The sequence below is a fragment of the Nymphalis io genome, chromosome 15 (assembly GCF_905147045.1).
Source record: "Nymphalis io chromosome 15, ilAglIoxx1.1, whole genome shotgun sequence".
Taxonomy (NCBI): Eukaryota; Metazoa; Arthropoda; class Insecta; order Lepidoptera; family Nymphalidae; genus Nymphalis; species Nymphalis io.
In genome coordinates, this window is record NC_065902.1 from 4,780,882 (window position 1) to 4,800,730 (window position 19,849).

Sequence of the window (19,849 nt, forward strand, 5' to 3'; positions counted from 1 at the left end):
CTCAAAAATTCTGTAAATTCTTTAGAAATAAATGCAGATCCCCTATTCAAATCAATCAACAGCCAATCATTGTCCACTGCTGAACATAGGCCTCTCCCAAGGTGCGCCAAAGGTCCCTATCCTCCGCCTTCCGCATCCAGTTGGTGCCCGCCACCTTCTTAAGGTCGTCGGTCCACCTGGCTGGAGGGCGCCCTACGCTGCGCTTGCCGATTCGCGGTCTCCACTCTAGGACTCGTCTGCTCCAACGGCCTGCCACTTCAGCCTGCTAATTTTGCAAGCTATGTCGGTGAGTCCGGTTCTTTTCCGGATAATCTCATTTCTGATCTTATCCTTTAAAGATACTCCGAGCATAGCTCGCTCCATAGCACGCTGAGCGACTTTGAATTTGTGGACTAGTCCCGCAGTTAGTGTCCACGTTTCGGCACCGTATGTCATGGCAGGTAAGACGCATTGGTTGAAGACTTTCGTCTTCAAACATTGCGGTATAGACGACTTGAGGACTTGAGGAAGGTTGCCAAATGCTGCCCATCCCAAGCGAATTCTTCGATCGGCTTCCTTCTCGAAGTTGTTCCTACCGACTTGTATTATCTGTCCTAGGTAGGTATATTCACTAACAACTTCGAGAGGTTTCCCCTCGACGTATATCGGTCCCGGCACGACATGCCTATTGAACATGACCTTGGTCTTGTCCAAGTTTATACCGAGACCGACACACCGGGAAGACTCGCCTAGGCTACGCAGCATTTCGGTGAGTTAGTATACAGTACCTCGATATATCTCCAGTCGATATGACATCTCTGCAATGAGTCGAGCACTGCCCAGGTTTCGATGGAGTCGAAGGCTTTCTCGTAGTCCACAAATGCCATACACAGCGGCTGATTGTACTCTTCGGTCTTCTGCACAATCTGCCGAACAGTATGGATGTGGTCCACGGTGCTGTAGCCTGATCGAAAGCCGGCTTGCTCTGGGGGCTGGAACTCGTCAAGTCGTCTGGCGAGACGTGACTCAGGAGGGAGATTGGTCTGTAGTTTTTCAAGAGGGTTTTATCACCTTTCTTGAAAAACAGTACCACCTCACTCCCGCTCCACGTTTCCGGGGTCTTGCCATGTTGGATGACGGAATTAAAGAGACTTGCTAGCTCTTTCAGGACCGGAGTCCCGCCTGCCTGAAGCAACTCTGTTGTGATTCCGTCATCTCCCGGAGCTTTGTTGTTTTTAAGCTGTTCTAGAGCCGCCCTTATCTCGCCTTGGTCAACGACCGGGAGCTCCTCGGAGTAATGGCGCATAAGAGGGGCGCGCTGGTCATTAATACTGATTCCCACGGGTTTATCCGATCTTGAAGAGAACAACTGCCCATAAAACCTCTCTACTTCTCCGACAATCTCAGGCCTAGAGGTAACGACCCCACCATTTTCAGTTTTAAGTTTTGTCAGACGCGGCCTCCCAAACTTGCGAGCGAACACTTTCGATCCCCGATTTTGCTCAATCGCAGCCTTGATGGCACGGGTATTGGAGCGCCGGAGATCGCGTCGCGTCAGCGTTTTTATTGTTCGGTTTAAGGCTATTAAGTGTTAAGGCTACGAGAACTACCATCGTTTTTGTCGTTTGTCGTTTTCTCATGAGCTCGAGTATCTCAGCAGAGAGTTTTGGTGCGTTGTCTCTTCTCTGTGGCGGAAAACACTTGTGGGATGTGTTTTGCAGTATTTTGACCAGCGTGTCGGTTTTCCTATCAATGCTGCTTATGGTTTCCAACGCGGTGAATTGATTTTGAAGGTCCATTTGGAACTTTTCGGAGCCTTGAGTAGCTTGGAGCATGGTAGGTAGGAGAGTAGACCTCATCATTCTCGATCTTTCGGCTTTGAAGTCGATATTTAGAGAGCCTCGAACCAAGCGGTGATCACTTCCGGTATTAAACCTGTTGATCACTGAAACATCTCTAAATATGTGCCTTTTATTTGAAATGATAAAGTCTATCTCGTTCCTAGTCACGTTATCAGGGCTTCGCCAGGTCCACCTCCTCTGAGGCTTCTTTTGAAAGAAGGAATTCATCAAAAAGATCCCCTGCGCTTCGAGAAAGTTTACCAGCATTTGCCCCCTGTGATTTCTGCAGCCCAAGCCGTAAGGTCCGACTTTCGATTCACCGCTATCTTGTACTCCTATATATATCCTATAACAACATTGTAGTGGGCCTTCGAGGTGTCGTTGAGGGCTTTTGCCATGTCCTCGTACATCGCTTCGACCACATCATCAGAGTATGTCAAAGTTGGCGCATATACCTGTACGACCTTCAGGGAGTACCTGTCGGAAAGTTTTAGGACAAGGTAAGCTACCCGGTTCGACACACTACTGATTTCCACGATGCTGCTAATGAGATCCTTTTTGACTAGAAAACCGACACCAAACTTGGGAGAGGTTATCACCTTCGTGGAAGTAGAGTAAGTTACCGGACTCTAGAGTTATCGTGTCCTCCCCCTGTCTTCGGACTTCAGATAACACCAGTATATGCCAGTTTATATGACTTAACTCTACTTCTAATTCGGCGAGGTGATGGTCCAGCCTCATCAAGCGTCCATTGTACGTTGCCATGTGAAGTCATTTTATATGGTAGCCTGCCGTGAACCTGTGATTCTTAGCACCCCCTGCCCTGCCGATACCGCGACCGCTACCTTGGTTGGGCCTAGCGGGCTTGCCGGTAACTGGGGGCCTTTTTTTGGGCGCATCTGCCATTAAGGAGGGTTTGCCCATACTCGCCGCGCTGGCAGGCGTGTTGGCGAGCGCAGTAGGGGGGTAAGTTGTTTATGGGGGGGGGACGCTGCTGCCCATCCCCCCTTTTCCCCGTCCCTCAGTCGCCTCTTACGACACCCACGGGATGAGATTGAGGCAGTACTATTCTAAGCCGGTACTCCACGGCTGATCCTCTATTACAATGTATATAAAGACGTTTTCCGTATATGTAAAATAAATGTTGTAAACATCTTATAACAGTTGAGGTTGTCGTTTCATTACAGGCATATGCAAAAGGAAATCTATTGTCTTCTTCTCGGTCGTTTGCTTCATTGTTGAAGGTCGTGTCCACTCTGATCTAGGGTCTGGATCTCTGTGAATTTTCTACTGTATTCATCAATTATTGTTAATAAGTACTTATTTGAAGTATTCGACGGTAACGGTCCTTCGAAGTCAATGTTTAATCGCTCAAAATGTGCTGTTGCTTTTATTAGTTGACTTTTACAATGTATAAACCGAGGTTTAACTTCGGTTAACATATTGGGCAAGGCAGTATAACAGACTTTATATCATTTACTGAATACGGTAAATTTTTCTTATGAACTTAATGCGTTTTAATGCATTGGCATTGTAAGAAATGTTAAACATCGCTTACATTACCAACTCGCCACCAACCTTGGGAACTAAGATGTTATGTCGCTTGTGCCTGTAATTACACTGATTCACTCACCTTTCAAACCGGAACACAACAATACCAAGTACTGCTATTTTGCGGTAGAATATCTGATGAGTGGGTGGTACCTATCCAGACGAGCTTGCACAAAGCTCTACCACCAGTAACCATGTTCTTCGGCGGTAACGTTTCGAAAGATACAGTCATAAGCCAAAACTTTCAATGCTCTTGAATATTCAGAAATAGTTTCTTCCGGACGCTGTTTTCTAGAAATTAGTATGTGACGTGCTAGAATTTCATTTTTAGGTTTTATGTAGATATTATCAAGTATTTTTATTGCATCTTCGTAAAATTTATAATCTCGAATATATGAAAAAATAGTTGGAGCTAAATGATTTACCAATAGCATTAGCTTCATAGAATCAGGAGTATTAATAGTAATTTCTTCGGATAAAAAATTTGTAAACATTAATCGCTAATGCGTCTATTTTAAATCAGAATTTTTAGAACTTGGTTCTACATTAAATCTGTCAGGTCGGAGATAGCAAGACATCGTGGCTTAAGAAAAAGAATGTGTAGTATCGACAAAATTATTTTGAGACATATTTTAAGTTAATTAAATTGATACATAAAAGACAAAACCAAAAGGAAACTTGGCTTTTATTAACTTAAAGAATTGTACAAGTTTTTGTTAGGTGACAATATATAACATTTGACAAGATAAAAGAATAGTATAATTTATTCAAAAATTATACGGCTACAATCAGTATAAGATCATATTAATTTTAAACAGAATGAAGCTTATATAGAATCGATAGGTGCTAGGTGTTGCTAAAAATAACTTTTTTATACGTGATAATTGTGTATATGGACACATATACACAATAAATATATTGATATTTGATTGGATCAAATAAAAGTTTTCGTTTGCAAATTTTGATATATCAATAATATAATTATACCTAATTTTCATTCTTATTTGGTAGCACTACTATTGCGTCATTGTGACTGCTGACAATTGACATAAAGTTTGACTGACATAATAACTAGGACATCAAAATATAGGGTAGGTATGTCATATATATAAATATTGCCCACTTCTTATTCATTTGTTGTATTGCGTGTCGAAATTTCAGCTATAATGGAAAAAATTCCAGACCAACTTGGATATCTAATATTAACCGAAGATGGTGCGGTCCTAGAGTCTGGTGGTGAACTCGAAAACGACGAACGTGTTGCAACTATTATAACTGATCTTATCAGTCTATCTAATAGGTTAGAAATAGATAATATTATAAACACGTCACTATGGAATTGTTTATGTTATTATAATGTTATTTAAGAACTTATAGATATAAATGTAGCTGATGAAATGATTTATTTTTCAGCATTGATCCTGTCGCATTTGGTCCTGAAGAGAAGTTTAAAAAAATATCTATAACATATGATGACCATTGGTTTGTTATATGCATATCAAACAAAAAAATATATGTTGTTAAGAGAAGCATACAATCATCCCCTTCAGAGAGCATTGCTGTAAATGTGTAATCGTTACAATTAAATTATCAAGATGGGTCGAAATTTATTAATGAGCAGCCTTGAGAATGCATCATTTAATATTTTACTACAAATTTTATTTAGATGTATAACATTTATTATAAATGCCTGGGTTATCAGGAATGTGGGACACGAAATTATTGGAATTATGAATGTCAGGTTGCTATTGCTAGAGAGTACTATTCTATTCCTGAGTAGAGAGCCATTCCATCGTGCCTGCTTAGGTCAGAAAGATGAATTTATTTGGCATCAAGTTATGAATCAAATATGGCTGTCAGTACCGCTCAGTTGTTTGTTGTCTTTTGTTTTTGTTTATATATGGCTTAACATATTGCCATTAGGTCACCCAGAGCTTGCTTTTCAATATGAGTTTGGTTGTTGGAGTGTAGCACTTTCATGTATCTTAGAACTTTGCTCAGCAAATATTGTTCTGGTTACACAACTTTTCTGTTTTGTAAAGCTCAAAGTTATTCTTGACACCTTACATATATTTGTACGAACAATATTATTTTTATCTATTATAGTATATGACAGGTCATTAGCTCTTATAGCTTTTTCAGTAGCCCAAGTTGGAAGTATTGTAGTTATTGTTTTAGCTTATTACTTGTTTTTCTATTGGTACATTAAATTTAAGCCATTATATGCTAAAGGAGCACTTAAAATTAAATTTCTTCCAAATAATATTCTGGAGAGACTTTACAGCAATATGGACGACTTCAACTTTACAACCCTTGGAGACTTTTTTCCCAAGTACATGGGTTCTATAAACTCATCTTTTAATAAAAAATTGAATACCCTTACATTAAGTTTTGCCAAACAAGGAGTTGTGAAGCAAGTATTGACAGAAGGCGAGAAATATGTAATGTCGGTTAGTCCTGTGATGACTTTCACTGAACAAGCAAATTATGATGTTGTAAATAATCTAGGTAGTCTAGCTGCAAGATTTGTGTTTCGACCCATAGAAGATAGCAGTTATTTTTACTTTACCCAAATGGTAAGCAGGGACTTGCCTTTATGTAAGCAGGATCAAAACAAAATCCAAGAATCTTGTACAGTTTTATCTCAAGTTTGTAAAATTGTGAGTTCCATTGGCTTGGTTGTTCTAGTGTTTGGTTTGAGTTATTCTCGTACTCTCCTGACTTTGTATGGTGGAGAAGCTTTTGTTGCAAGTGGATTACCAGTACAATTGCTTCAGAGTCATTGTTTAGCAATTGTGCTGATGGCTATTAATGGCATTACTGAATGTTACACTTTTGCAACTATGACTAGTGCTCAACTAAACAGTTACAATTACCTGATGGTTTTCTTTTCAATAAGCTTTTTGATACTTTCATATGTTTTGACATATGTTTTAGGACCAGTTGGATTTATTATTTCGAATTGTATAAATATGTTTGCAAGAATTGTGCATAGTGTACATTTTATAAATAATAAAACCAGGGATACAGATTTTAGGCCACTTCAAGGGCTGTATGTTGGTAAATACTTTTTAATTACTTTATTTATTGCTGGTTGTATTTGTAAGTTCTCAGAAAATACTTTCTTTTATAATTCAGTTCTAACACACATTGCCATTGGCATGATATGTTTGATTTGTGTTCTGCTCGCTTGGGGATACGAAAATAAAAATCTTATCATCAAAACTTACCAAAAGTTCATGAATAGTGAAGAAAAAATGTCAACAGATTAGCACTTGTGTATTGTTAAGCTTATATAACATGTAAATAAGATGTGTAACTATTATTTCAATAAAAATATATAAGATATAATGTAACTTTAAAAATATTTTTATTATTAATTAACATTTATTACAAACATTCATTACATTTAAAATTATACATAAATAATAATAAATATGTAATTTCGTTTATAACAATTTTCACATAGGATAAAAAAAAATACCTTTCATTTGATCTTCACACATTCTTTTCACTTCATCTGTAAATATAAACAAAAATGATATAATAACATTCAAACAATGTTGTTGGATGATAATAGAATTATAGTTAACTTTACCTGCAATGTCCTTTAAATTTGCATTTTTATCTTGTATTATAACATAGAACTCCCTATCATTAGATGATTTTCCTGCAATCCAATATTCGTCTGGTGTTTTGATAATAACTTCACCATAGTTTCCAAGGCTGGAAGTAATTTTATTTATTACTATGTATTTATGAAATTCAAGAAACTATTTATCGAGGCCTCTATAACTTAGGGGCGTATATACCAATGGGAATATAATAAAAACTAACATTGATTGTGAAAATGTCCCTTTTTTGAAATAATAAGTAAAAATTTGAAACATATTTTTGTTTGCACGGCATTATAAAATTGTAGGTTAATTTATTAAATAGATTTATAAATCCTGCAATATTAAAACAAACCAGTAAAACTAATAGAAAGTATTCTTATGCCCATTGTTATAACTGTTTTTAAAATAACAGGAGTTTAAACAAATTCTCTTAAGCCTTCTATAAATAATATAAAATTCATACCTTTTCCTATCTGAATGTATGCCTGCAATTATACTTAGTACTTCTGGCTTTATTGCTGTTGAGGGAGTTAATGAAGAAGCTGGCGTCTACAAAACATATTTGATTCAATATAAAAAAATATATAAGAATTGTTAATGGGCTATAAATTAATCATTACAATGTCTATTAAATTCAATAATTTAAAGTTTATGATAACTGCTTAAACATATTAGTTAAACTATTTATACTTGATTTCAAACCAAAATTAGCAATATTTATATACTTAAGAACTAAATTAGCTTAAAACATAAGGTATATTTGTTTATAACATAGCTAGTTCTTTATTAGAATACTTATAATACTTACAGATGTTTTACATGCTAAATTTAGTCTGTTAAAATATAGAAATTTATGATCTGAGCTCGCTAGTTGTGCATTTTGCAGAGCATGTAGTGTACACTGTTCACTTATTGATGATGCAATAGTAGACAGTTGTGGGCCAATAAATGCATCTAATGCTCTAAATGTATCAATGTTTAAATCTGTATCCACTGAAATAAAATGTTTATATAGCAATAATTCAATGTGTTTTATGTACATGTTATATGTATATATATAAGCCAAATATGTAGATCTTGGATAATAATTACTTTTTCCAGGATAATATACATATATATATATTTACGTTATAGTCAGGTGGACAAACAAATGGGCCACCTGATGGTAAATAGTCATCACTGCCCATAGACATTGGTGAGGTAAGAAATAATAACCATTCCTTACATCGCCAATGCGCCACCTGCCTTGGGAACTGAGATGTTATGTCCCTTGTGCCTGTAGTTACACTGGCTATTTAAATAACTTTAAACGTAAGTCCATAAGAAATGACAATATAAAAATTTGGTTGAAAGGAACATTACAAGATTTTGGTATTTATTCTTGAAAATTAGGTACTTACTATTAACAGTGAAACAGACAGTGGCACTCAGTGTCCTATAAATTACAAGATAATATTGCTTTGTGTCTGTATCATCTTCACGCATGAGATATACTTTGTGAAGCTTATGTAAGTCTTCTGCACTACGAATACCATCTGAAGGGCTGATAAATCGTCCATGCCGCTGAGCAGCGGTTACTGCTCCACCTTGTATCTCTTTTTCAACTTGCTTTGGCAGTAATGTTTGTACTAAATATTGATATAGTGTCAGCATGTCATTGGTAGCAAGGCCATTCCTATTTTGAAAATAGAACATTTAACAATTATCTATAATATAATTTTTTGAAAAGAATATTAAAAAAACCGCCAAGGAACTTATCTTCTGTTAAGTATGTTTAGAGCTTAATGAGGTGGACATAAGAATTTTATCTAAAATATGAGTTTCCTGATTATACAAGATTAATTATAAACGTAAATTAGGTTTGTGATGAATAAATTAAAATCCATGCTGCATTTATTTTTTATATGAAAAAAAATGGAACAAATGCATGATATCTTCATTATGGAAATCTTTTTATTCTTACCATATAAGTTGATCATTATAGACAAAAGAAATACATTTAAAATCTGGATAGTTCATTTCAAGTAGATCTATGAAGCACATTACTTTAAAGAATGAATTTTTTTCCAATGGTAAATAGTTTATTCCTTGTATTATATTACTTATATTATTAGTAATGTTCCTTGTCATAATATACTGCAATTGAAATGCACATTTAATAAAGAAGTTATGGCTGAGGTATATATATAGTGAGGTATATGGCTTTATAACAAATAGCATTTTATAATAATACTTACAGGAGTAAAGAATTGTTCACACTTTGAATAAATATCTTCAGGTGGAATATCCTTAAATGGGCCTATAAACATTCTAAATATTTTGTAAGCAGAGACTATTAAATCATACATCACAGATGGTTCTATCTGAAAAAAAGGGTTATAACACAAAATTATCTTCACAAGTATTTTCTGACAGTATGATTAATGCTTACTATATCTTTTTTTTCTCCAGCTGTTGTAGAACTTTTTGTTGCGTAAGGTATTCTTACAACCTGAAAATTATAATTATTCAATTTTGAAGTCAACTTCAAAATCAGGTTTTGAGAGGCTTTTAGAAAAAAAATGTATTTTACCAGAACCATCCAGAATCCCTTCTCTGGCTGGTAGAATATATATCTTTTTGATTGTGTTTGTAATGCCTCACATGGTTCGGAAGAGAATGTCCTAAAAAGATACACTTACATTGCTGACAATTTAATTATATAAAACGATCTAGAAAAAAAATCGTTTAAAAATCATATCAAGATTTATAGCTCAGTAGTACTTTAAGGAGCATGCGAATAATTCATATAATAACAATATATATTTAAAATTATTAAAACAACTAACGTCATAAATTTTACAACTGCTTCACATAATCCCACTTGCATTTTTCTAGCATCGGCTGTAATTTGTGTTGGATGAAAAAATAATATTCTTTTAAGCTCCTGAAAATTAAAGGCTTTTTTGTTTTTTGTTTGTATATATAAACAACAAATTTTTCATAAACTTTATTAACTTACGTCGCCTTCTTTCGGCCCAAAACTAGAGTTAAATATAAAAAAAGAATTTACTTTATTCTTCACATCAATCATTGTGATATGTTTTTGATTTTAATATTTGTGCAATTATTTCTTAATGTGTATACTTTATGTTATCAATATGTTGTAAATAGCATTATTTTCAGTTACATATAATATATATTATTATAATTTACTGATAAAACTGAAGGAACACTTTGAAATTCCTTCAGTTGAAGGAAGGAAGAAATTTAACAAGAAATAATTAGCTTTAACAGTAAGGTAAACACAAATCGTTTTATAAAACTGACAATAATGAAATAATGTCTGACAAATATATATTTTTTACATTTCACATGCAACAGTATGAGACTATACAGCCAAGTAATGCATTAAATATTCATTGAATTGTACATTTCACGCAGTAATTTCCAACTTCAAAAGAGCATATATTGTAGTTGTTAATCAGCGTGTACATAAGGATTTAAATACGGTTGCCCACATTGAAAAAACTACCTATCTAGACTGGATAAATATTTACCTATAACATCAATCAATGTGAATGGATTTTTTCGTCGCTATAGAAACATATTGATTTGTTTCCTTTTTGTAAAAGCTTACGACTATTTTATATTTTCTAGATTTTTATTTAATCGTATCTAACTGTGAGGAATCATTCCTTTTTAACATTATGGCGATTAGAAATCCCCGCTTGCCTCTATTACCCGGCTATGGTTCGAATCCTTTGGTGAGGAAAAGTAATATTTAATAATTATATCTTAGAGAACTTTTAAGACAGAAGTTACAATAATATAGAAACATTTTATTGTCATTCTTTTTTAATTTTACTGTCTAAATGCCTGATAATTTAGAATTTACTATGTTATTATAAGAGTGTATTGAAATCTTTATAAGATGTACAGAGTTGTATTTGGCTTCATAAAATATGTAATAATTACAGATCGGAAAGAAAAGTTTTGGAGTACGTCCCATTTTTACATCTATTGATAAAGTCAATATGTTAGTGGATAAGACAGAGGGCGTTAACCGTATACCTTCGCTGTACTCTCGAAAACAAGCTCCAGATCTACCGACTTGGATCATGTATGACAAAAACGTACGTGACATATTTCTTATTTTGTCATACGTTTACATATAAATCAGCTTGCGTGTTTGTGTTTGTAGTGTGACAGTGCTTAAATTCGGTATAAACCAGTTCTATTCTTACTAATTTATTCATATTAAAATAAACAGGAGATTGTAAAATCTTCTGGTGGAAAAAGTCACAATGAATACGAATGCTGTAATAACATTGTCTGAGTAAAAAAAATGTGCCGTAAGTGTAGAGGAATGTTCGTTTTATCGAATGAAAACGAAATATCTAGAGGTTGAAAAAATTCATGATTAAAAATGACATTTATTATATTATTAAGACCGTACCTAAAAAAAAAATCCATAAAAAGTATTTGTTTATTTATTCATCTATTTTCTGCACTACAAACGCAAAAACGCAAAAACGCTCATTTGGCTGTATATAAATCATTGTATTAAATTAATATAAGTGTGTAAAAAATTACGATAGTAGGTATCTCATCGAATAAATCAATTATTTTTTTCAATTTATCTATTTATTTTTAAAGGGAAAAGGAATTATTAAACAGTAGTAAAACTTCCTTTTCCCTTTAAAAATAATCGATTTATTCAATTAATTTGTCACATAGCACTACTATTAACCCTTATTAAAATAAATACTTATTATTAATAATTGAATGCTGTTTTTCCAAATCAAAATTAGTCAGAGTTATTACAAGATATTTGAACAAAAGTATAAAAAGTACGTTGTTGTTAAAAAGCAATTTCAGCTCTAATGATTGGGAGAATTATAATTCAGATACGTGCAATAAATTTATACCTAGATATATTAACAGGTGAAAATAGACATAGGTCGTGCGGTAAAATGTATTTGTATGGTACGGGTAAAGAGATAAGTAGGCATAGATATTTTCTGTTATCATACTATTTAAAAAAAATAAAAATTTAAATATATGTGGTATTTAGTAAGTGGTCACCACCGCCTAGAGAGATTAGAGAGAGACTAGAGATTGGGGATATACGAAATATTAACCATTTTGTACATCGTCAACGCGCCACCAACTTTGGGAACTAAGATATTATGTCCCTTGTGCCTGTCGTTACACTCGTTTACTATTTTTTCAAACCGTAACACAACCATACTAAATATTGCTATTTGTCGGTAGAACATCTGATGAGTAGGATGATGGTTTAAAAGTTTCTCTCTTATTAATTAAGATTTTGATGATTTGAACAGATATTGCGCTTTCAAGCCTATTTCCAACAAACTCTTCATGAAATGCGCTCAGGGTCTCACATTTTGCGGAAAGTCGAAATTTTCTTTTTCCTTGAAGACGGCACTATTAAGGTTATCGAGCCAAAAACTGACAACAGTGGTATGTCACAAGGTAATGAGGTCTTTCTTATATGAATCTATTTTTATAAAAATATTGTGAAGTTGGTTGTGTAGCTATATTAATTTTATATTTTCTATATAATTATTCTATTCTTGTATTAGACGATATGTAATATTTGGTTTTCTTTTATCACATGACATCTTTACCAACTTAGGAACACTTATAAGCCGCCAACGAATACGTCTTCCGTTCAGCTCCGATCTATATTACGATCTTCTTGATTTGAATATTGGTCGTGAAATTACATTTTATGGAAAAGTGTTCAAGGTACGTCAATATTTAAGACTAGTTAGTATTATAAAAACTGGGTATTTAATTTAATTTATTTTATTTTAACAGATAGTTAACTGCGATAATTTCACGAGAGGGTTTCTGAATCGCCTTGGAATTAATGTTTTGGATCCAATACCTTGGCCTGATGCCATCGAGGTATGTTTTGAAATGTATTTAGCTAGGTTTTGCCTTCTATACTTCCAGCCATGACAACCGTGATTTTTTGAAGGAGACTGATTGATTAATGTCACCTGATGGTAAATGATCACCTTCGACCATTGTCATTACTACATTAAGAACTAAGAAGAATAAGTCGTTCTTTATTCTGTCCATAATAGCTTACCTCTCTAAGATGTGATTATTGAAGCTTTTAATTGTGACTTGTATTACGACTAGTGGTTAAAATAAATCATTAGTGGTACCCACATGGACTTGCAGATATTTCTTGATTGCCTTGTTGGTCTAGTTGCTAGCTTATAAGGTCGCATTTTGATTCTGAGGTTCTGGTTTCGAACCTGTTAGCCCGTTAAAAGGTTATTGTTAAATTAGGAGAAATATACATAATTGCATTATTTTAGAGAATTCCTGATAATAAACGTCCACCCAAGCATCGACCGTTTCGACAGTTTCTGGATTTTGATCGACAAGTTTTAAGGTAATTGGGATTTTAAGTCAAAATATTTTTATATTTTGATTATTGTTAAAAATGAGAATGTATTTAATAGGTTTTACGGGTACTGGGATGATCGAGATACCGAATTTGGAACGATACATCATTTAGAGCTACATTATTTCTTGGCTGATGACACTATGGAAATTAAAGAGGTACTTCCACCGAATTCTGGAATGGAGGCTGGTCCAATGTTTCTAAAAAGAATGAGATTGCCAAGGGTGAGATTTTTTTTTCCGTTTAAATATATATAAATGAAAATCATTCAGTATTTAGCCACGACAAACTTTATTAGCCACTACATACTTTACTTAGATATAAAATCTATAGGAAAATGCCGATGTGATTTGCGATTACAACTTTATTTTAAAACATAATAAATATAAAAACCTACTCGTCAAAATTTACTATGGTGTCACTTTTGTGGGGTTTCCCACTTTATTCTATTATTTATTATAATATAGACGACCACACCATTTTTATAAATCTCACGAAACAAATAATATTTTGGTTTGAGTTCTTACATATTTTAGAATAGTTCAGGTCTTTTAATTTAGATGAAGCCACAAGTGAAAGTAATTCGATTGAATTTATTTCCAGAAAATTCCACCGCATATAGAGATGACGGGCGGACCAAAACATGCGTCCTACAGTCCTGCTGATTTGAGCATCGGTGCCGTCGTAAATGTTTACGGTCGGAAAGTTGTTCTTACAGATTGCGATCCATTTACCAAAGAATTTTACCGCGTCACGTATGGCTTTGGTACGGTATATATTTTAAAAAAGTAAATCAATTAATACAATTGATTTTGAATATATTATCATATAGGATATGATACGTAATTGGAAAATATTTGTATTATTATTTCTTCAATTGTATTATATACTAGTTACTGTTATTTGCTTTACTGAAGGCAGGAGTAATAGGTAACTTATGCTCTTTCTGTAAGGAAAATGTAAGGGAGACAACGTGTATACAAAATTTCATGACGATCGGTTTAGTTGTTACCTAAACAAACTTTTGCATTTATAAAATTAGTAAGGATATGGAAAGTGTTATGTTTATTTTGTACCAGTTAGTCACTAAGAATATAATAAAATAATATATTCTTATGATATTTGGTTATGATATCCTTTTTCAGCAACAAATATTTGAAATTTGGGCCAGCTTAAATTCAAAGTAAAAATTTATTTCATTGTGATATTGGTCCTTTTCTATTTGAATTAAAGGAAAATGCTCAATGTGTTTTTAAAAATACTTATCCAAGCTTATCAATGTTTTGTTGCAGATACGTTTAAACCATTGCCAGTACCAAAAGACGAAGGTACGGAGTGTATAACCACCACCTTAGCGGAACGGAAGTTACCACCTTGGAATGGTTATGGATCTTACGAAGACTCTGCAGAGAACTGTCGAACTGTTGAACCAAAAGCTCCTCACAGGGATTTCGTAAAATTTTTACACAAAGATAGGTAATTATATCAATGCCGTAAAATTTACTTGTGTATTTTTATATAATAGATAGATTTATTTATAGGAGGAGAATGTAATTTCTGGTGGATGTTGACACTGGGTGACCACAAGTATTTTTATGACACATGTTTGTACTGTTCAATTATTCATCCGATACCTTTATTTAATCCATTGTCTTTGATGTACTTCGCCCTAACTCTTTTGAAATGTTTACCCAAAATTAAACATTTATTTGAAAAAAATAGAAACGAGTGTCTGTGTATTTAAATTCAAATTTAAATGAGTTAAACGTAAATTTAAATACATATACCGTAAACGTAACAGCCTGTGAATGTCCCACTGCTGGGCTAAAGGCCAGGAAACTGCTGCTGGACTAAGGTTTGGAGCTTATTTCACCACGCTGCTCCAGTGCGGGTTGGTGGAATTTGACCAACTCAAATACATATATTGAATAATTCTTAATTTTTAGGGTTGGATTTGATTCCCATATACTCCGATTTGCAGCGAGATTGATTAATGATAATCCGGATGACAAAAGACGCTATTTCATAATTAAATATTTTCTTTGTGACGACACCATTGGTATTTTTGAATTAGGCGAACGTAATTCCGGCTTTAAGGTAACTTCGCAGATCACGTATTATGTATATTATTATAGTATTGTTCATTCATATATTCTTATACTTGCATAGCTGGCTGATGTATCATGCAAAATGTTAAAACAATAGTTAATTTTTTTTTTTATGACAATATTACCTTGTGGGGATTGCCCGCGGAAAAAAAATTTGGTAGAAATATTCTTATGTACATGGATTGCTTACGACACTTGCAATTAATTAGGGTGGAAAATTCTTTCGTCGTGGGAAAATGTATCTGCCAAATGTGGACTTCTTCGTGCCAGAAGAACCTCCCGCTTATACGGACAAAGATATGTGGATTGGTAATGAACTGGTTATAAATAACCATTGTTTTCGTCTAATTGCTGCGGACGAGTATGCTTTGAGGTATATGGAACTTCATTCGAATGAGGTACGTTTTAAAACCGTTTATGAGCGGCCGTGTTTTTCAGATAGATATTTCTCTTGATAGTTACATATTTTTTGACAGTAGAATAAACGAAGTGCATCTGAGGTATATATTTTCGAACTTATGTTGAATAAAATTTTGGGTCAATCAAATTAGTCAAAAATCAAATTGGATAAAAATTATTCAGACCCCAAGTTAAAGGTTCACTCACACAGTTCACATACTCTTCACCAATGAAATGATATCGGAGTTTTTTTTTCATAAAATTAAATAGATTAGATTTTGGAAGCTCTACAAACTTTCAAACTCTGGGCTGTTGTTTTTGTCTTGGAAAGTATGTAAACCCGTTGTATGGGCATGCGAGCCTGTGGTAAGGTTAAGGTTGTAGCGGATAGCTATCCCATCGGATTATGAGCGATGCGTTAATAAAGAATGTATCTACTTGTAGGCACATAAACTTGTACGCTATAATATCTCTTAAGCAGTTGACTAGTATATGTTTAAAATAACCTCCGTAGCCGAAATTAATATAGTTAAATGAGATATAGTTAACAAATTAACAATGTTTCAGTATCCGATGGCTAACATAGCCTTAATAATGGATAAAATTCGTCGAACGCTCGCTTCCCAAGAAAACGGTTATAAAAATTTTGTAGCAAAATATATGGAAGTTGTTTTGCCGGACAAGAATGAGCTGATGTCTGTCAGATGCTTCAAGTAATCAAATTTTAAAAATACAATTACGTTTGTTTTACATATATTGGATGAGAAATTAATCAAAATGAATTGTTCCAGACAAGCTTTAAAGGAAATAATGTGTGAAAAAATGACTGAACATGAATTTTTTACCCTGATTCGACACTTTCGAGGAGATTCCAGTAAAGACAAAAGTCCACGTCGAGAGATGATAAGGTTAGTCGAATTCAAGAATTGGTAATGTTAACAGATTGAAATATCACACGCTATTGTATATAGTAGTTTGATTTTTAAGCCATTTGGAAATTTGCAAAACTGGTTAGTTAAAGAATTAAATATTTCAAAAATATTAAGGCGTAGTCTTTTCGAAATAAATGTACCGTATATCCATCCAGGATTATTATTCATATGCGTAAAGTATTTAGTATTGATTTTTTCACTTCTATAGATCTCTCGTGTTCACGGAATTGACTCGTGGATTGTGGGATGATCGCGCGCGCCTAAGGGAAGGGCTCGCGCACGCCGACATCGGCGGGCTGGGCGCGCTGCCTCCCGAGCGCATGCGACAGATGCTCCGCGCACACAGGCTGCCTTTAAGCCGCGATCTCTTGGACTGCATGTTGGATGTGTAGGTTCAATTGAAATTATATTTTTTATATTATTTGGAAGGCAGACAAGTAAATTGGTCACCTGACGATACGTGGTGAACTCGTAACCTAACCTAACCCATAGAAATTTACAAGTTAAAGACGAAAAGTAATTATATATAGCATAAATGTATTGCCAACTAATTAGAACACATCAACACGTGGAATTTTCTCGTACACGCAAGAAAATTCCACATGAATTTGAAAATCTGATCAAAATTTGCCTTTATACACTTGTTACATCGTAATTTAATTTTAGGCAAAAAAAATCGTATACACTTAGATGTGTAAACAAACCTATTATTTCTATATGATTACAAAATAACATTTACCTGGGTATGTAGCTCACTTGCTAGTAATTCGGCACTCAGAAACATTTTTAAATTTGGAGTAATTTGTTAAATCTACACATACAATTTAGTTTTCAGATATTATATTGCGTAAAGATAATGTTACTCTTGGGATAAGTCCAATATAATATTAATAACTTTCGAAGTTGTTTTGCTGTTTATTCAAATAGAAAAACTAAAAAAATTAACCTTAATTAATTTGACGAGACAACATTAAGTACTTCCATATTTTTTAGACTGGAAAAAGATGACAACTGTAACATTGTTTACGAAGATCTTATGTCATTCCTGGACTTTCAAACGCAGCCGGTGTACAATCTCACTGAGGCAGATTACCAAAAGATTGTACGTCACGCGCCTCCAGTTAAAGATACAGAGGTGAGGTTTATTTTGTTGCTGTTGTTTAACAAAAATTAAATGCCTCGTAAACATATCAACTTCATGTTACTAGTAGTTTGTTTTAAGCGTCACGTAGTTCGTGTCTTTAAGCGATCACGGTACTTTAGAGACTTGAGATTTTGAGAACGGATATAAAAATATCTTACAAATATTAATTTATTTGATAATAATATAAATAAAAAGAACAATTAGCTGATTAGATTAGCTTTAAACATAATATTTTTGTTATATTTATCCAACTCATTTTAATAATCTCTCATCTTAATAATATAAACTTCTAGTTTAATAAATTTTATTATTTAATATTACTTTACAATTACATTTTATTTTTTTGTAAAAAACCCTTTTGTTTTTGTTCTTTTGACCAGTGTAAGCTGTGGGCGGAGGCCGAGACTTTAATAAAAGAAGGCTTTGTGAATTGGAATGCATTTTTATGCCAACTCAATCTTGAACATCTCGTAAAGGAACAAACAAGTTAGTTACTGCAAATAGTTTTGTAATACTTATCAAAGACTTGTTATCCTTACAACGTACATAGACACATTTTGTAATAATTTTTTGACATATTTTGACGTGTCTATTTGTAATCTTTTAATTTTTGGTTTTAATAAACGTTTTATTTAACATGTTTTTATTTCATTGTTGAGAATATACTAAAAATAATAAAAGCACAAATTTTTAAATTGGTATATTTTTGATCACAATAAATATTTTTCTACGTATTCGCACTTTTTACAGCTAATTACAAAACAAAATGTTTAAATACGTCATCACTATTGCAAACACATTTTCACAACATTGAAAAAGTATAATGAAAGAAATATCGTTAATGTGAATTTTTCGATTGTGGAATATAAGAGAAAATGCTGGCTACTGTGTTTGGCAACTATTACAAAATAAATAACTTATAATTAATAATATCACTAAATGACTCCTTTCCACGCAAATAAACGTACAGACTATATTTTTGCTCGTAATTTAGAAAAAAATCACTGTCTACATTTTTAAATTAATATATGAACATCAAAAATTGTAGATTCTTTAAGTATTGTATTTATAAAAGCAGTGACATTCGAAAGGTACTGTCTGGCTGTCGATGTTACTTACATATATCGGTCAATTTGTTTTACAAAATTTATTTAAATAAATGAACGAATTTCTACACGTACTTTACATAAGTCCTTTAAAACTAATATTTCTATTTTTTATGCTCGTGTTCAATACATTTTGAAACAAATTGTGTTAATAAATTTACATTTAGTTCAATTTTGAAACGTGAGTTATAAACTCTTTCGTATTTGTTTGTATACTTAAAAATAATGATCTTATTTATAACATATTAATGTAAACTATAACTGAAATTTATTATATTTTCATACTAGTTGTGATTTTTAACGTCATCGTTATATTTACAAATGGCACAAAGCATTCACTTGTGTCGATATAATCGTAGACTTAAATCTATAAAACTATACAAAAATAATGAAACGAGGTACAAGATCTTAGACATTAATTTTACCATGACACTGGATGGAACAGCTTGCTTATAATTTAATTTGCTTAATACTAACGTAGGTACATATTTACACGTCCCTTATATAGGTAAGTACTTATGCTTTATCTTATTTTTATAATCAAAATAATACTATTATTCCAACACAATACGCTTGCGATTATTTTTTTTCACATTCCTCTCTGTATGTGAAGAAGGTAACATTTGATAGCACTTCAATTGATAAAATACTAATAAATATATAAATATTTCGTCGCTCACCACATGTCTTTGACACGTTCCTTAGCTGGTATTTGGGGTCGATACCTGTTTAAAAAATCAGTATT

General features: G+C 33.2%; 4 protein-coding genes across 7 annotated transcripts in view; 2 read left to right on the plus strand and 2 right to left on the minus strand.

Moving 5' to 3' along the window:
* The first annotated feature begins 4,438 nt into the window (after positions 1 to 4,438).
* On the plus strand, positions 4,439 to 6,727 carry LOC126773559 (protein RFT1 homolog). 3 transcript variants are annotated; one of them, XM_050494506.1, is made up of 3 exons: positions 4,439 to 4,462; positions 4,533 to 4,671; positions 4,785 to 4,970. In XM_050494506.1, exons 2-3 carry the CDS (start codon positions 4,538 to 4,540, stop codon positions 4,942 to 4,944), a joined length of 294 nt encoding a protein of 97 aa, XP_050350463.1. In that variant the 5' UTR covers positions 4,439 to 4,462; positions 4,533 to 4,537; the 3' UTR covers positions 4,945 to 4,970. The 3 variants fall into 3 exon arrangements, with proteins under 3 accessions (XP_050350463.1, XP_050350464.1, XP_050350462.1); XM_050494507.1 differs by having other exon boundaries at positions 4,459 to 4,466; XM_050494505.1 differs by lacking the exon at positions 4,439 to 4,462 and having other exon boundaries at positions 4,785 to 6,727.
* A 9-nt stretch (positions 6,728 to 6,736) lies between these two features.
* LOC126773564 (vacuolar fusion protein CCZ1 homolog) lies at positions 6,737 to 10,258 on the minus strand. The gene is made up of 11 exons (XM_050494518.1): positions 9,990 to 10,258; positions 9,817 to 9,914; positions 9,561 to 9,651; positions 9,420 to 9,479; positions 9,226 to 9,351; positions 8,952 to 9,124; positions 8,389 to 8,663; positions 7,797 to 7,981; positions 7,452 to 7,537; positions 6,970 to 7,097; positions 6,737 to 6,891 (listed from the first exon to the last, which is right to left on the minus strand). Exons 1-11 carry the CDS (start codon positions 10,059 to 10,061, stop codon positions 6,833 to 6,835), a joined length of 1,353 nt encoding a protein of 450 aa, XP_050350475.1. The 5' UTR covers positions 10,062 to 10,258; the 3' UTR covers positions 6,737 to 6,832.
* Positions 10,259 to 10,618: 360 nt separating this feature from the next.
* LOC126773557 (EF-hand domain-containing family member C2-like) lies at positions 10,619 to 18,527 on the plus strand. Its single transcript, XM_050494502.1, has 16 exons — positions 10,619 to 10,734; positions 10,948 to 11,103; positions 12,316 to 12,466; positions 12,630 to 12,742; positions 12,815 to 12,904; positions 13,327 to 13,403; positions 13,474 to 13,639; positions 14,019 to 14,181; positions 14,708 to 14,891; positions 15,362 to 15,512; positions 15,733 to 15,921; positions 16,490 to 16,635; positions 16,714 to 16,830; positions 17,063 to 17,242; positions 17,848 to 17,989; positions 18,379 to 18,527. Exons 1-16 carry the CDS (start codon positions 10,678 to 10,680, stop codon positions 18,487 to 18,489), a joined length of 2,193 nt encoding a protein of 730 aa, XP_050350459.1. The 5' UTR covers positions 10,619 to 10,677; the 3' UTR covers positions 18,490 to 18,527.
* A 156-nt stretch (positions 18,528 to 18,683) lies between these two features.
* LOC126773565 (dual oxidase maturation factor 2) overlaps positions 18,684 to 19,849 on the minus strand; it is a 49,197-nt gene continuing 48,031 nt past the window's right edge. For both annotated transcript variants that reach the window (XM_050494520.1, XM_050494519.1), the window contains one exon: positions 18,684 to 19,829. In XM_050494520.1, coding sequence (XP_050350477.1) covers positions 19,781 to 19,829 — 49 coding nt within the window. In that variant the 3' untranslated portion in view covers positions 18,684 to 19,780. The remainder of the gene's footprint in view (positions 19,830 to 19,849) is intronic.

Coding starts and splice junctions, on each gene's coding strand:
- LOC126773559 (XM_050494505.1), top strand. CDS start 4,967: ATGGGTCGAAATTTATTAATGAGCAGCCTTGAGAATGCATCATTTAAT.
- LOC126773564 (XM_050494518.1), bottom strand. CDS start 10,061: ATGATTGATGTGAAGAATAAAGTAAATTCTTTTTTTATATTTAACTCT. Junction 9,652..9,816: donor GCAGTTGTAAAATTTATGAC/GTTAGTTGTTTT, acceptor GTATCTTTTTAG/GACATTCTCTTCCGAACCAT. Junction 6,892..6,969: donor AAATTTAAAGGACATTGCAG/GTAAAGTTAACT, acceptor TTATATTTACAG/ATGAAGTGAAAAGAATGTGT.
- LOC126773557 (XM_050494502.1), top strand. CDS start 10,678: ATGGCGATTAGAAATCCCCGCTTGCCTCTATTACCCGGCTATGGTTCG. Junction 13,404..13,473: donor TTTGATCGACAAGTTTTAAG/GTAATTGGGATT, acceptor TGTATTTAATAG/GTTTTACGGGTACTGGGATG. Junction 16,831..17,062: donor CCACGTCGAGAGATGATAAG/GTTAGTCGAATT, acceptor TCACTTCTATAG/ATCTCTCGTGTTCACGGAAT.